This window comes from Bufo bufo, chromosome 5 (assembly GCF_905171765.1).
Source record: "Bufo bufo chromosome 5, aBufBuf1.1, whole genome shotgun sequence".
Lineage (NCBI taxonomy): Eukaryota > Metazoa > Chordata > Amphibia > Anura > Bufonidae > Bufo > Bufo bufo.
This window is the reverse complement of record NC_053393.1, coordinates 349,662,283-349,675,349: the sequence shown is the minus strand read 5'-3', so window position 1 is coordinate 349,675,349 and position 13,067 is coordinate 349,662,283. Positions and strand designations below refer to the sequence as shown.

The following is a 13,067-nucleotide window of genomic DNA, read 5'->3' as shown; positions in this document are numbered from 1 at the left end:
CTCTCGGACGTTTAAAGTCAACGGGCAGACGGGGGGTGGTTAAAGAGGTTGTCTGACAAAACATATTCTACAGTTTTCAAACCAGCACCTATCTGTATAGTGCCACTTAATTTCTTATTGCTTTGACCTGCTCACTGAGATGGCCGCACATGCTCAGTTTCATCTTACAACTGCCTCCTGAGCTGTGATAGGGAGATCATGGACACGCCTCCTTAGCTGCAGCAGAAAAGACACTCCCCTTAAGATGTCAGCTTGATATAAATCTAGCAGAACAATGAATAGCGAGATCTCTGGATCCAAGTTAGACACAGGGCTGGTTCTAGCTTTGTTAGACAGAGATGGTCATGTACTAAATGATTTTCACTTTTTACACTATTCATGGAATAACCCCTTTAACTTTATCTGTTAGGAAACAGAAGGACAGAAAGAAGGAAGTGTGACTGCAGGATCAGACTACATACGGTGCGTTTGTAGTCTGTTACCTTGGAGGCTCGTAGATCTACATATCAGCTATATATAACAGCAGGATATTTGTTATTTAGGCTATTAGTTCAAAACATTATATAATAATAAAATAAAAAATTACATAAAATGGTGAGCATAAGGTTTAAGGTCATGTTCAGCTACATGGAAAACTAGATATGAATATGGAGTGTTAAGATATTATAATTCATACTTTATTATAGGCCTGTAGTTGAAACCACAATCTTTAATGTTCACACATTGGATTTTGTAAAGTGAAAAATCTGACACGGATTTCTAAGCAAATGTACAACAAAAATCTGAGATCGATCCTAAATAATAAAAATAATAATAAATCCTCATGTACATTACCGTGTTCGTATTTCAACCCACAAACCACAGATCTGCGAAATACGGATACCTTCCATGTGCACTCTGCATTTCTCTCACATCAACAGAAATTACTATTCTCGTCTGCAATGAGAAATCCGTGGAATGATCTCGTGGATCGGCCAAAAATTTGGATGTGAGCATGGTACCATAGAAATGCAGATAGCACAGTTGTGTGCATAAAGCTTTATACTTATGCCACGGATTAGTATTTTGCCATGCTGTGGATTATGTTTTTAACATAATGCAGATTTTAAATCCAGGACATAAATTCTGTTCCCACTGAAAACAGTAGTCGGCTTTTCTTGCAGAATCCATGTTAAGCTTTGGCTGTGTGGACATGCCCTGAAGCTTCTGGCCCGGCTTTCTTCAGAAACAAGGAACAAACAGAAAACAAAAACATGATTGCTTTAAACGTTAGTGGAAATGAAATGAAGACTTGCTAGTGACTTTCTTTCACGGCATGTAAGAGACTTTCCGAATCATACAGGGGTCTATAGTTTTTAGTAAGTCAGGCTACATCTAGCGCTTTTAAAACCAGATCCCTGGGAACTCCAAGAGGGAAATATGTGTCTACCATCTCCCTACAGACATATTTCCATCATACCAACAAGCTGTACGGGGAATGTACGTTTTATAGAGGTTGAAGAATTCTTGTGCTTTCTGACTGCTTGGATGGGCATAAGGGCCCAAACATACTGATCACCAACCTAATTTGTTAGGCCAAGTTCACACTTTGGTTATTTGGTCAGTTATTTCAATCAGTTAGGGCTCATGCACATGAACGGGCACCGACTGTGGGGCCGCCGCATGCGGATCAAGGACCCATTCACTTGAATGGGGTCCACAATCAGCATCCGACTGTCCGCACCGCAAAAAACTAGTGCATGCACTACTTTTTTGTGGTGCGGCGGCATAGACAGAAAACCCACGGAAGCCCTCAGTAGTACTTCCGTGGGCTTCCGATCTGTGCCTCCGTTCTGCACCGCACCGCATCTCCCGGATTGCGGACCCATTCAAGTCAATGGGTCCGCATCTGTGCACACGGCTGGTGCCCATGTATTGCGGACCCGCTGTTTGCGGGTCGCAATACGGACACGGCCATGTGCATGAGCCCTTATTGTAAGGAAAAACCAGGTGTGAACTCACACTTCCTGGTGCATCCTGGTATCTTGAGGAATAGAAAATCTGTACTACAGACTAGAGATGTATAAAAATAGAATTCAAAAATTCATGTTATATAGTTAATAAGGCTAATTTCACATCTGCGTTTTTGCTGGATCCGTCATGGGTTCAGCAAAAACGCATCCGGTTTATAATAGAAGAGTCTGCATCCGTTCAGAACAAATTAGGTTGTATTATATCCCAAATGACGAAGACGGATCCGTCACTAAATTGTAAGTCAGTGGTAGCCAGATCAGTTTTTTTTTCATGTCTGAAAAAATGGATCTGTCACCATTAACTTATATTGTGAGTCATGGCGGATCCATCATGCTCTGCATTCCAGGACGCACCTCAAAAACACTGCTTGCTGCGCTTTTGTGTGGGAACGCAATGAAACGGAATGGAATGCATTCTGGTGACTCCGTTCCCTTCAGTTTTGTCCCTATTGACAATGAATGGGGACAAAACTGAAGCGTTTCCATCCGCTATTGAGACCCTATGACGGATCTCAATAGCGGAAAGGGAAAGCGCAGGTGTGTAAGTAGCCTAAAAAAGGAGCTTTCCATGAATATAAAATGTATGAAAAATATATTATGCACCCTATAGTATAAAAAGGGCATTGTTTAAGCCAAAGTAATAAACTGTTATTTATCCTGAACGCTGATTCTACATTTTTGTTTTACAATATTATAAAGTCCAGATACACAATGCATCTACTGTATATACTGTACTATCTGTCTATATACACACACATAACAGTACCTCACATACAGTCCCATCGATTCCACTAATAAGACGCATCATAATATGTCAAGTTCCGTACATCTTTCTCTACTGTCTAGAGAGAGATACAGCTAGACATTTCTATGAATTTAGAAGTAGGGATGAATGATGATTGATAGATGGGTGGATGTGTCACCTGCCTTACTATGAGATAACTATGTTGGCACTGAGAGGAGGAACGGGCCAGGAAAGCTACTGCACAATGCAGAAGGAGAACTGTAGCTCCAGGAGAAACAGAAGGGTGCACTGGAAGAGAGGAAAATGTCATACATAAAAAAACAATATTACTATTGCATATGTACTGCAATAATACTTTATTCGATAGCCTCTTGACAGGAAAATGAATGCATATCTTAGAAAGTCTTTCCTGATGCAGTCCACAAAGTGGTAAAAAATGCCAACTATTTAACAGTCAGGGCATGTATCTACGGCATGGAATGCAGGGAACAGGACTCCCTAATGGACTCTTGATTATCAGTGAGGTTTAGTCAAACAAAGGAGAAACACTTTTACACTGACATTTCCTTGCTGTGTGCCATGCACTGAACACGAACATAAAGGCACTGCTGGGAAGGTTAATGGATGTGCAGTACCCCAGTACTGAGGTATCTGCAATTGTTTGGAAATGTTATGTAACTTAACGTGATTCTATGCTTTGTAATGCAAGCTCAGTATTGTGCAAGGTGTAGGTACAGCTAGGGTTAATTATCTTGGCTCAACTCTCTTAGGGAGCTGGCTGCACCCCTAGCTAGAGAGTTCTTGCAGCCTGAGGGACAGCTTGAGGGGGGTAGGAAGCAGACCCCATGTGCGCCTCTCCTCAGGCCTCCAGCTTCAACAATACATAGACTAACAGATCTACATGGGATCCTCTGCTACTACAGCAAGAGAAGGAGAGACAACATTGGATAATCTGCATGGCCAGGTGAGGAGTCGGTTAGTAAGGCAACCTGCATATCCAGACCCTGCTACTGTGGAGGGGTAAGATGTTAAGACACCCTACACACCTCAGGAACTATTTGGACAGTCGTATCTTTGAACCTGCACACCACCATGCGGATTGCAGGCGTTATTTACAGAATACAGTCATCCGCCAGAGATTCTAGAGAGAGACTTTAGCAAGAGGATACTATTATTGTAAGAGGGCCATCGCTTACAATATTGTCTAACTCATGCACAGACATCTGGGGAAAACTTGCACTGTGTACAGACTGTTTTTAGATATTTTGCATTCAAGTAAAGAAGGACATTTGTTGTTTTAAAGCTGACCTGCTTTACTGACTGCTACATCATTATACGCTGGCCACTGCACCACTACACCTCCTGCCAGTCAGCCATACAACCGCCAACATCAAGGGCACCCCAGGCAAGAGAGAGTGCCCCGAAGGAAGAAAGGTGGAACTCTCTTTCCACTGCACTGGCCCTAGGACCTAAGGGTACTTTCACACCAGCGTTATTCTTTTCTGGCATTGAGTTCCGTCCTAGGGACTCTATACCGGAAAAGAACTGATCAGTTTTATCCCCATGCATTCTGAATGGAGAGTAATCCTTTCAGGATGCATCAGGAAGTCTTCAGTTCAGTCTTTTTGACTTTTCAGGACGGAGATAATACCGCAGCATGCTGCGGTTTTATCTCTGTCCAAAATTCCGGAACACTTGCCAGAATGCCGGATCCGAAATTTTTTCCCATTGAAATGCATTAATGCCGAATCAAGCCCCGAGTGTTCTGGCAAAACGGATCCGGCATTGCGGTCTGCGCATGCTCAGACCGCAAAAAAAAAAAATGCTGGATCCGTTTTTCCGGATGACACCGGAGAGACGGATACAGCATTTTAATGCTTTTGTCATACGGATCAGGATCCTGATCCGTCTGACAAATGCCATCAGTTTGCATGCGTTTTGACGGAACTGCCTGCCGGAATCCTCTGTCGCAAGTGTAAAAGTACCCTAAGGGGAAACCACAGTTACCTATCCTATAGTTAGGGCCGCTACCACTCCCATACTCTGCCCCGGACCCTCAAGCTCGCTGCAGAATAACGGCAACTTGCAACGTCATCTTTTTTAAGGCAAACTTTTATCATACTAAAGTCCCAGTTCATACAAGTGGCCCACTGGAACTGATGTTCTAAAGGTATCATTATGGCCACCCACCCTTCTGTTATAGAAGTCTAACAACTGCTTCTTGCTACTAAATTCACATTCAAATTATACAGATTTGCAACAGATTTTGCCATGGCAGATTTTTCTTCCTCTAATTATGTTCGTTGTGGACATGACTTTTGGGGGAAAGATAACAAAGCTGATGCAAAAGGATTGTAAAATGCTGAGGTATTACTAAATGTTAATATCCGTGCACTATAACAAAGAGATTTCTCCTTTTTTGGAGACTTGGGTGGAAATTTATCAAGACCGGCACCTTCTGTGCTGGTCTTGATATGCCCTGCCGGAGAATATGCCTAATTTCTGACGAGGCGCAGGCATCCTCCAGCAGTCCATGCGCCTAAACCATAATCTACGAAAGCTCTGGTTTAATTTGCTCCATAAAACTGGTTTTAATGAAGATAAATTTGTCTCAGGGGTTGGTCATACGGTTCCCCTCACTTGTCACACCCCTTTTGGAAAAATGGCAATGGCGGCATAAAAAGAGGCATTTGTAAAAAGAGGCATTTAAAAAGTCACAAACACACAGCCAATGACCTTTTAAAGCCACTTTTCCGGCATAAAGGAGATGATAAATCTCCCTCGTAGTGCTTTCTACAATACCGCACCATAGTTGGGGCCAGCAACATCAGAATGTAGCTCTTTGAGCTATGGTGTTGTATCTTCCAGGGTTTGGTCATTACATGCATCTCATTCCTCTAATATATTCTACAATTCATATGTCTGCCAAATGGGAAAATACATATCGGATCCAAACCTCATGTTTCCCAATAATTACTCTCCGGGTTTCTTTTCTGTATCTATACACATTTAATTCATGAGCTATGCAGCTAGCCATTCTTACATGAATGATTTGTACCATCTCTCGAGTAGTGGTCCCAAAGTACTGTATATGTGGCCCGGTAGATGCTCATGGCCTCAAACGCCCTAAGGTGGAATCATATTCGGAATAAACATTAATAATAGCTGAATAATCATCAGTTTTCAGGACGTGTCTCATCAGTTGGGGTGGTGAGTTCCCATGGAAGGAGACTTGGAGATTGCTGTGTAAAGAACAGAAGCCAGCAGAGCTGGAGGTCCTTTGAGGACCAGAGATTACGTGTGGCAGCAGAGCGAAGGGTGGATTGTTCAATTAGAGGCCACAGAGAAAGATATCATACAGGGGGAGATAAGGGCATGTACAAACATTTGGGTTCACAAAAGAGAAGTGTCGATAAGTGTTTTTGTGGTGGAAAGGACGGAAAGTGGTGACGGCCTGGATGTGTGATTTGAAGGATAGGATTGAACTAGTTCTTCCAGCAAGGCAACAGACTTGTGAGATTGGGGAAAGTGTGGAGCCATTAACGTCTGGTGGGGGAGGCTGGAGGGATAGGGGAAAGAGGATGAATTCAGTTTCACAAAACGGCTGAAAAAGAACGATTCTAGCCTAAAGCGTACACCTGGCAGCAATACAAAAAGATACATGATGTGCATCACGCTGGTCACACTAGTCTCATAGTTCTGCTCCATCAGATGTATCTGATACACTACCGCTTGTCTTCTGCAGCACAGCTCTGCTGAGGGAACCCAAATGACCCACAGCGACAAACCAGTCCTGCTCCATCCACCTCTAGACATCAAGGTGCTGTGTATCGCTGTATACCACACAATGCGTCTGTGTACCGCTATGTTAATACTGTACTTACAAGTGGGCCAGTATAAATGCTTCTTGACAAAGATAATCACGAGCGCAGGAAGTGCCTGAGGTTGGAGAACAGTATAGAAATCCTTCATCAAATTAAAAGTGCAAATAGGTAAACTGATATTTTTCTCCCAATAAACGCCAAACTAAACAAAAGTGAATAGACCTGATTTATGTAGAAAAGAATGTCTGAACGAGAGCAGAAGAAAAGGCAGACATCTACTTTCTGCAGATCTTACAAATCACTTCTCCTAGAAAGTGAAATGTGCATTTGATCCCCCAAAAAATGTATGTCTAAAGTGAGCGGAGAGGACATTGGTAGCGCTTACACAGAGCAGCTGGAAAACATTACTTCCACCCGCTCTCTCCAGGGTTTTTGTCTATCGCTGCCTGGAAGGAATGCAGTCAGGATCTGTGCATTATATTTAGGAATTGTGGGATACATAATCACCTCAGAAACTCTTTTTGGCACGGTTTCGCTTCTATTCTCATCCTAGACCACTGAAATGCCTCACTCCAAATTTGGTATATGAACAATATTAATATGAAGGCCTATGGAGACACAAGCCAAGGTAGAATACCAAGTACTCTCTTCACGTGCTATGGTCCACTTCTCCTCAGGCCGTACTGACCAGGGCCATGTTCCTACTTCTGGAAGAGGTGAACTTTAATTATTTTTCCAACTTCCAGATGTTAATTGTATCTGAATGGGAATCCAGTACAGTAGTAGAAGCCCTGGCCGTTTTTGGGGCTATTTGTAGCTTTAAATCCCAGCGTCTTCAATGCTTGTGACAATTTAACTATTGACAGCAACAGATAAAATGCAAAAAAGAAAGAAGAAATTCAATACTGGGCTAGAAAAGATGGCAGAGCAGACGTGGGTTCATTGGCCAGCGATAAACATGATAGGTGGACTGCAGTACCAGAAGGTTCAGCAAAACTGTGGCCTGTTTATGGGTGACCGTGCCGACCAGTACAGAGATATGTCTCCTCTGGTGGTGATTTCGGGGGAAAGACCCCACTAATAATGCCTTGATGGTCTATCGCATGGACAGGCCTCAAATGAACATCCTATGACATATCACAGGTCTGTTTCAAACTGAAGCCAATGAATTCTGATAGTTTCCATTGACTTGGGTCCCACTACACCTATAGCTTGGAGGTAAACACCTTTTCAGGACACAGACTTTTATTTTTATTTTTTCTTCCCTGCCTTCCAAAAGCCATGACTTTTTTACTTTTTCAACCAGATAGCTGTATCAGGGCTTGTTTTTGGCAGGAAAAGTTATATAAAGTTATATCTCCCATGCACTGCAATTGGATCTACTGAAACAGAGCAGACCTGGTGGTCGGAGCTTAGTAACGGTGAGATGGGACAACCCCTTTAATGGCACCATTTAAGTAACCATTTATTATATTGGAAAACAAGGTGAAAGCGATAAAAACACAGGTTTTTTTGTTTTACGGCGTTCACCGTTTACTAAAAATGACATGAAGACCTTATTCAGTACAATTATGGCGATAACAAATTTATAAAGTTTATATCTTTTCATACTTAAAAAAAACATATTCTTCTTTGCATCACCATATTCTGCCACTCATAAAATGTTTAGTATTAGGGTCCATTCACACGTCCGTTGTTTCTTTCCTGATCTGTTGCGTTTTTTGCGGAACAGATCTGGACCAGTTCTGTACCCATTCATTTTCAATGGGTCCTGAAAAAAATTGGACAGCTCAATGTCAGATTTTTTTTCAGGACCCGTTGAAAATGAATGGGTACAGAACTGGTCCAGATCTGTTCCGCAAAAAACGTAACAGATCAGGAAAGAAACAACGGACGTGTGAATGGACCCTTAACATCTACAGAGCTGTGTAGGGGCTGTGTCTTGTTTTTTTGTAGGGGGAGCTGTAGTTTCTATTGGTACTATTTTGCGTTTCATCCAACTTTTTGATATCACCAAAAAAAGGCAAATCAGCCATTTTATTTTTTTGTAACGGCACTCACTGTGCATGATAAATATATTTATTCTTTAATAGTTTGGATATTTTGGATGTGGTAATAACAATTATGTAAATTATTTTATTGTTTATGTATGTAAAGTTGAAAAAATTGGTGATTTGAATTTTCATTACTGTAGCATTTTTTTATTTAAAGAAAACATTTTTTTCACAAATTTTTATGTGATTCTCTGCTTTCATATACCATAGACTGCAATAGTATCCTATTGCAGTCTATGGGTTTTCCCTCAGCCGTGAACATGCAGCTATCATCAGGGAAAGCTGCCATCATCTTTTATTTCCCTCCAGTGTAGTACATGAGTCCCACTGAAACCAATGAGCCGCCTTTATTATGCAGCTTCTAACTCCGGTTATTATAGAGAGGGTTCAAGAACATATGCACAGGCATTATCTTGAGAAGAAGACCCGGACCAATGACCATAAAAAACGTTGTCAATATAACCAAATGTCAAACCACCAGCAGAAGTTACAGGACTTCTTCACCTCTGCTACCAGGTAGCCATTAAAACTGCCCTCAGATTGTTATGTATCATGAAGACACCATAGAGATCACTAGAAGCCAAACCAACTACAAAATCGGTGGCTAATGTGCAGCAGGAGGGAATTGTCAGGACAATGAGATAGGCCCTGGTCCAGATGTAGAGCATCACTTAAAGATAAATACTGGCCTAATGGATGAAGGAAGGCCAGGAAAGTTAGGGTGGACTCCAGCCAGTTACTGGGTTTTGCCATCCAAGCTTGTTGACGCCTTCTGTGTATGGAAACTGTCTCACCTTGCTTGGCCACGCTCGCTATGACTTCCAAACTGCCTTTGAAAACCATCAGCAATGGAACCTTTGCCAGGATCCTCTTGGAATGGGTTTTCAAGATCATGAAGCGCGATGACAAGTGTCTGAAGATGAGTAAAGCACACCGCCATTGGGTGCTCCCGATCCGGCAGTCTGAGGGATGAATCTGGGTCTGGTTTATGCTGGCAGAACATTTCCTTTCCAACTGCATATTGGCGGGTCCAGATTCTGATGGAGGTGGCTTAATGGTTTGGCCTGTCTGTCATGGTTGGCCTTTCTGTCATGGTTTGGGCTGTCTGTCATGGTTTGGGCTGGGCTACTTAGTTCCAGAGACATAGAGAAGGTTGTGGGTTCCATCTTCTATGTGACAAAAGTCTAAGTAACAAGGATAACCCTTATGCAAAAAGGCAGATTCATCAAAATAGTTTTGCAGTTTGGGGTGGAAGAACTTGACTGCAGAGAGTCCATCACCCAGGAGGACTGTAGTAGCGGTAGAGCAGAGGTGTGGCAGTGTGTTGTACCATGTACCTGACTACATTATATACTAGACTAACATACTTTTCCAGCACAGTAAAAGCATGTAAAAAGATGAGGATATTGTGTAAACCTAATATACAGTAGCTTTGTGAGTTACGGCCAATATACTGAAGGTTTACTTAATACAGTTACTTTTTTTGTCTTTCTTCAGAACTTCGCCTTTGACTCTGACAGTGATGCTTTTCACTTCATCACTAAAACCTTTTTTGCACATGCGCCCCCTGGTGGTCATTAGTTCCAATGAGGAATGTTCCTGTACAGTGTGAAGTTCTGTACATAGCAGCTCAAGCCATTAACTTCTAACTGATTTCTACAGGACCCACACTAGCTGTAACACTGTACAAAACAAGCAATGGCGTATAATACACTTACAGGTACACAGACACCGCAGTATATAATCAGTATATACCCATCCTCAGGTCTGCAATATCCAGCAGAATGAATAATCTGCAGAACAGTCACACTCCAATAATAGTGGAATGGTAACTTAATCCCTCAGCCCCATTCCCTGTTACACGTGTACCCCAAAATACATCACCCCCCAGATCTCTGCCCCATCACCCCCAGATCCCTGTCCCATCACCCCCAGGATTGCCAGTCCCCGGTCACCCTGAGATTCCCTGTCCCTGTGTCCCCCCCAGATTCTCTGTCTATCACCCCCCAGATCCCTGTCCCATCACGCCCAGGATTGCCAGTCCCCGGTCACCCTGAGATTCCCTGTCCCTGTGTCCCCCCCAGATTCTCTGTCTATCACCCCCAGATCCCGTCCCTCTATCAGCCCCAGGATTTCCAGTCCCCGGTCACCCTGAGATTCCCTGTCCCTGTGTCACCCCCAGATTCTCTGTCTATCACCCCCAGATCCCTGTCCCATCACCCCCAGGATTGCCTGTTCCCAGTCACTCTCAGATTCTCTGTCTATAACCCCCAGATCCCGTCCCTCTATCAGCCCCAGGATTGCCAGTCCCCGGTCACCCTGAGATTCCCTGTCCCTGTGTCCCCACCAGATTCTCTGTCTATCACCCCCAGATCCCATCCCTCTATCACCCCCAGGATTGCCAGTCCCCGGTCACCCTCAGATTCCCTGTGTCACTCCCAGATTCTCTGTCTATCCCCCCAGATCCCGTCCCTCTATCACCCCCAGGATTGCCAGTCCCCGGTCACCCTCAGATTCCCTGTGTCACTACCAGATTCTCTGTCTATCCCCCCAGATCCCGTCCCTCTATCACCCCCAGGATTGCCAGTCCCCGGTCACCCTCAGATTCCCTGTGTCACTCCCAGATTCTCTGTCTATCCCCCCCAGATCCAGTCCCTCTATCACCCCCAGGATTGCCAGTCGCCGGTCACCCTCAGATTCCCTGTCCCTCTGCCACCCTTCTAAATGACATCTTGTGATTTATACGGTAAATGTTCTAGATGTTGGCCTCCAGCACCCGGACATTTCTTATGCATTCAGTACAAAGGGCAATTAACTTGGCAGGTTCCTCTCCTGATGAGTATGGGCCCCCCCAGCCGATCAGTGATGGACCTCCATTCTCCGGCCAAGTTCAGTGGGCTGGATTTGGTGATCCCTTTTGTTCTCCTTCAGAGGTGTCTGACTCCCTCCTCTCTATAGACATAACCTGCATGTTAATGGGGGGATCAGGGCAGATGGGTGGAGGACTTCCAGCCATTCGAGGGGCACAGCTGTGGGGTCTGCACTGTGCATTCCTCAGTCCCAGGCTGATCTGTCAGCAGACACCTTCACAGGGTGACAGCAGACAGCCAGCTTCCTGTCACTGCTGAGGGTGACTGTAGCCCCCCACAGAGACTGCCCTTCCTGGGGACAATAGGCTGAACTTTCCACCCAGTCCCAGAACAATGCTGCGGCCAGGAAGAGCCCCCCGCCCCTTCCTCAGGTCTGTCACTTACCCTCACTGCCGTACTTGCCATTGTTCGCTCCCATCCTGCAGACTTCATGCTCTCACCCCCCGGGCACTCATCGGGCAGAGCACACAGCGCACAATGGCGCCCTCCATAGGCAGGGCGAGCCTTTAGTAAAGTCCTGGGAGACGAGGGTGAAATGCTGCTCCGGTCCTCAGGAGGTCCCTGACATCCTATAATCCACAGCGGTCCGTGCACGGCGTCCTCAGCTGCCCTTCCATCCACCACAGCAGATACTTGTTGCGGTCCCTGAGGCTGAGAAGTGGGTGATGCCGGCAGCTCTCCTCAGTGAGCTCTCACTATGCTGGCCGAGCATCCATACCCTGTGGAGAAATGTGGGAGGACCGGGAGGCTGCAGACCTTCCCCCGCTCCTCCCAGGGTAAGGACTGTACTATACTCTGCAAGGACCTCCTGACGTCACAATATTAGGTGACATCCTAGGTCACGTGGGTTGGTAGCCGGTGCGCATCGCTATCACAGGCTGTTTGCAGAGTAGGAGGTCAGGGATGGCTGAGAGGGGAGAGAGCCTGTCAGTGTGGAGAGGTGGATGTGACTACTGGGGAGGGGCTGACAACTGTATGCAGCGGGGGATTCTGTGTGAGATTATATACTGGGGGGCTGCTGTGTGAGATTATATACTGGGGGGCTGCTTTATGGGATTGTACCCTGGGGTGGGGGGCTGCTGTGTGAGATTATACACTGGGGGGGGGGGGGGGATTCTGTGTGAGATTATATACTGGGGGGGTCTGCTGTGTGAGATTATACACTGGGGGGGGGGGCTGCTGTGTGGGATTGTATGCTGGGGGGGGGGGGGTACTGTGTGAGGAGATTGTATGCTGGGGGGCGGCTGAGAATTGTATGCAGCGGGGTATTCTGTGGGAGATTATATGCTGGGGGGGCTGCTGTGTGAGATTATATATTGGGGGGCTGCTGTATGGGATTGTACCCTGGGGTGGGGGGCTGCTGTGTGAGATTATACACTGGGGGGGATTCTGTGTGAGATTATATACTGGGGGGGGGGGGGGGCTGTGTGAGATTATATACTCGGGGGGTCTGCTGTGTGAGATTATACACTGGGGGGGATTCTGTGTGAGATTATATACTGGGGGGGGGGCTGCTGTGTGAGATTATATACTGGGGGGCTGCTGTGTGAGATTATATATTG

The 13,067-nt window shown here is 45.1% G+C and overlaps 1 protein-coding gene across 1 annotated transcript in view; it reads right to left on the bottom strand.

Moving 5' to 3' along the window:
• Window positions 1-12,216, bottom strand: part of FBXL7 (F-box and leucine rich repeat protein 7) — a 225,139-nt gene extending 212,923 nt beyond the window's left edge. Inside the window, exon 1 of the mRNA XM_040432151.1 lies at window positions 11,890-12,216. Coding sequence (XP_040288085.1) covers window positions 11,890-11,923 — 34 coding nt within the window. The 5' untranslated portion in view covers window positions 11,924-12,216. The remainder of the gene's footprint in view (window positions 1-11,889) is intronic.
• Window positions 12,217-13,067: the final 851 nt, after the last annotated feature.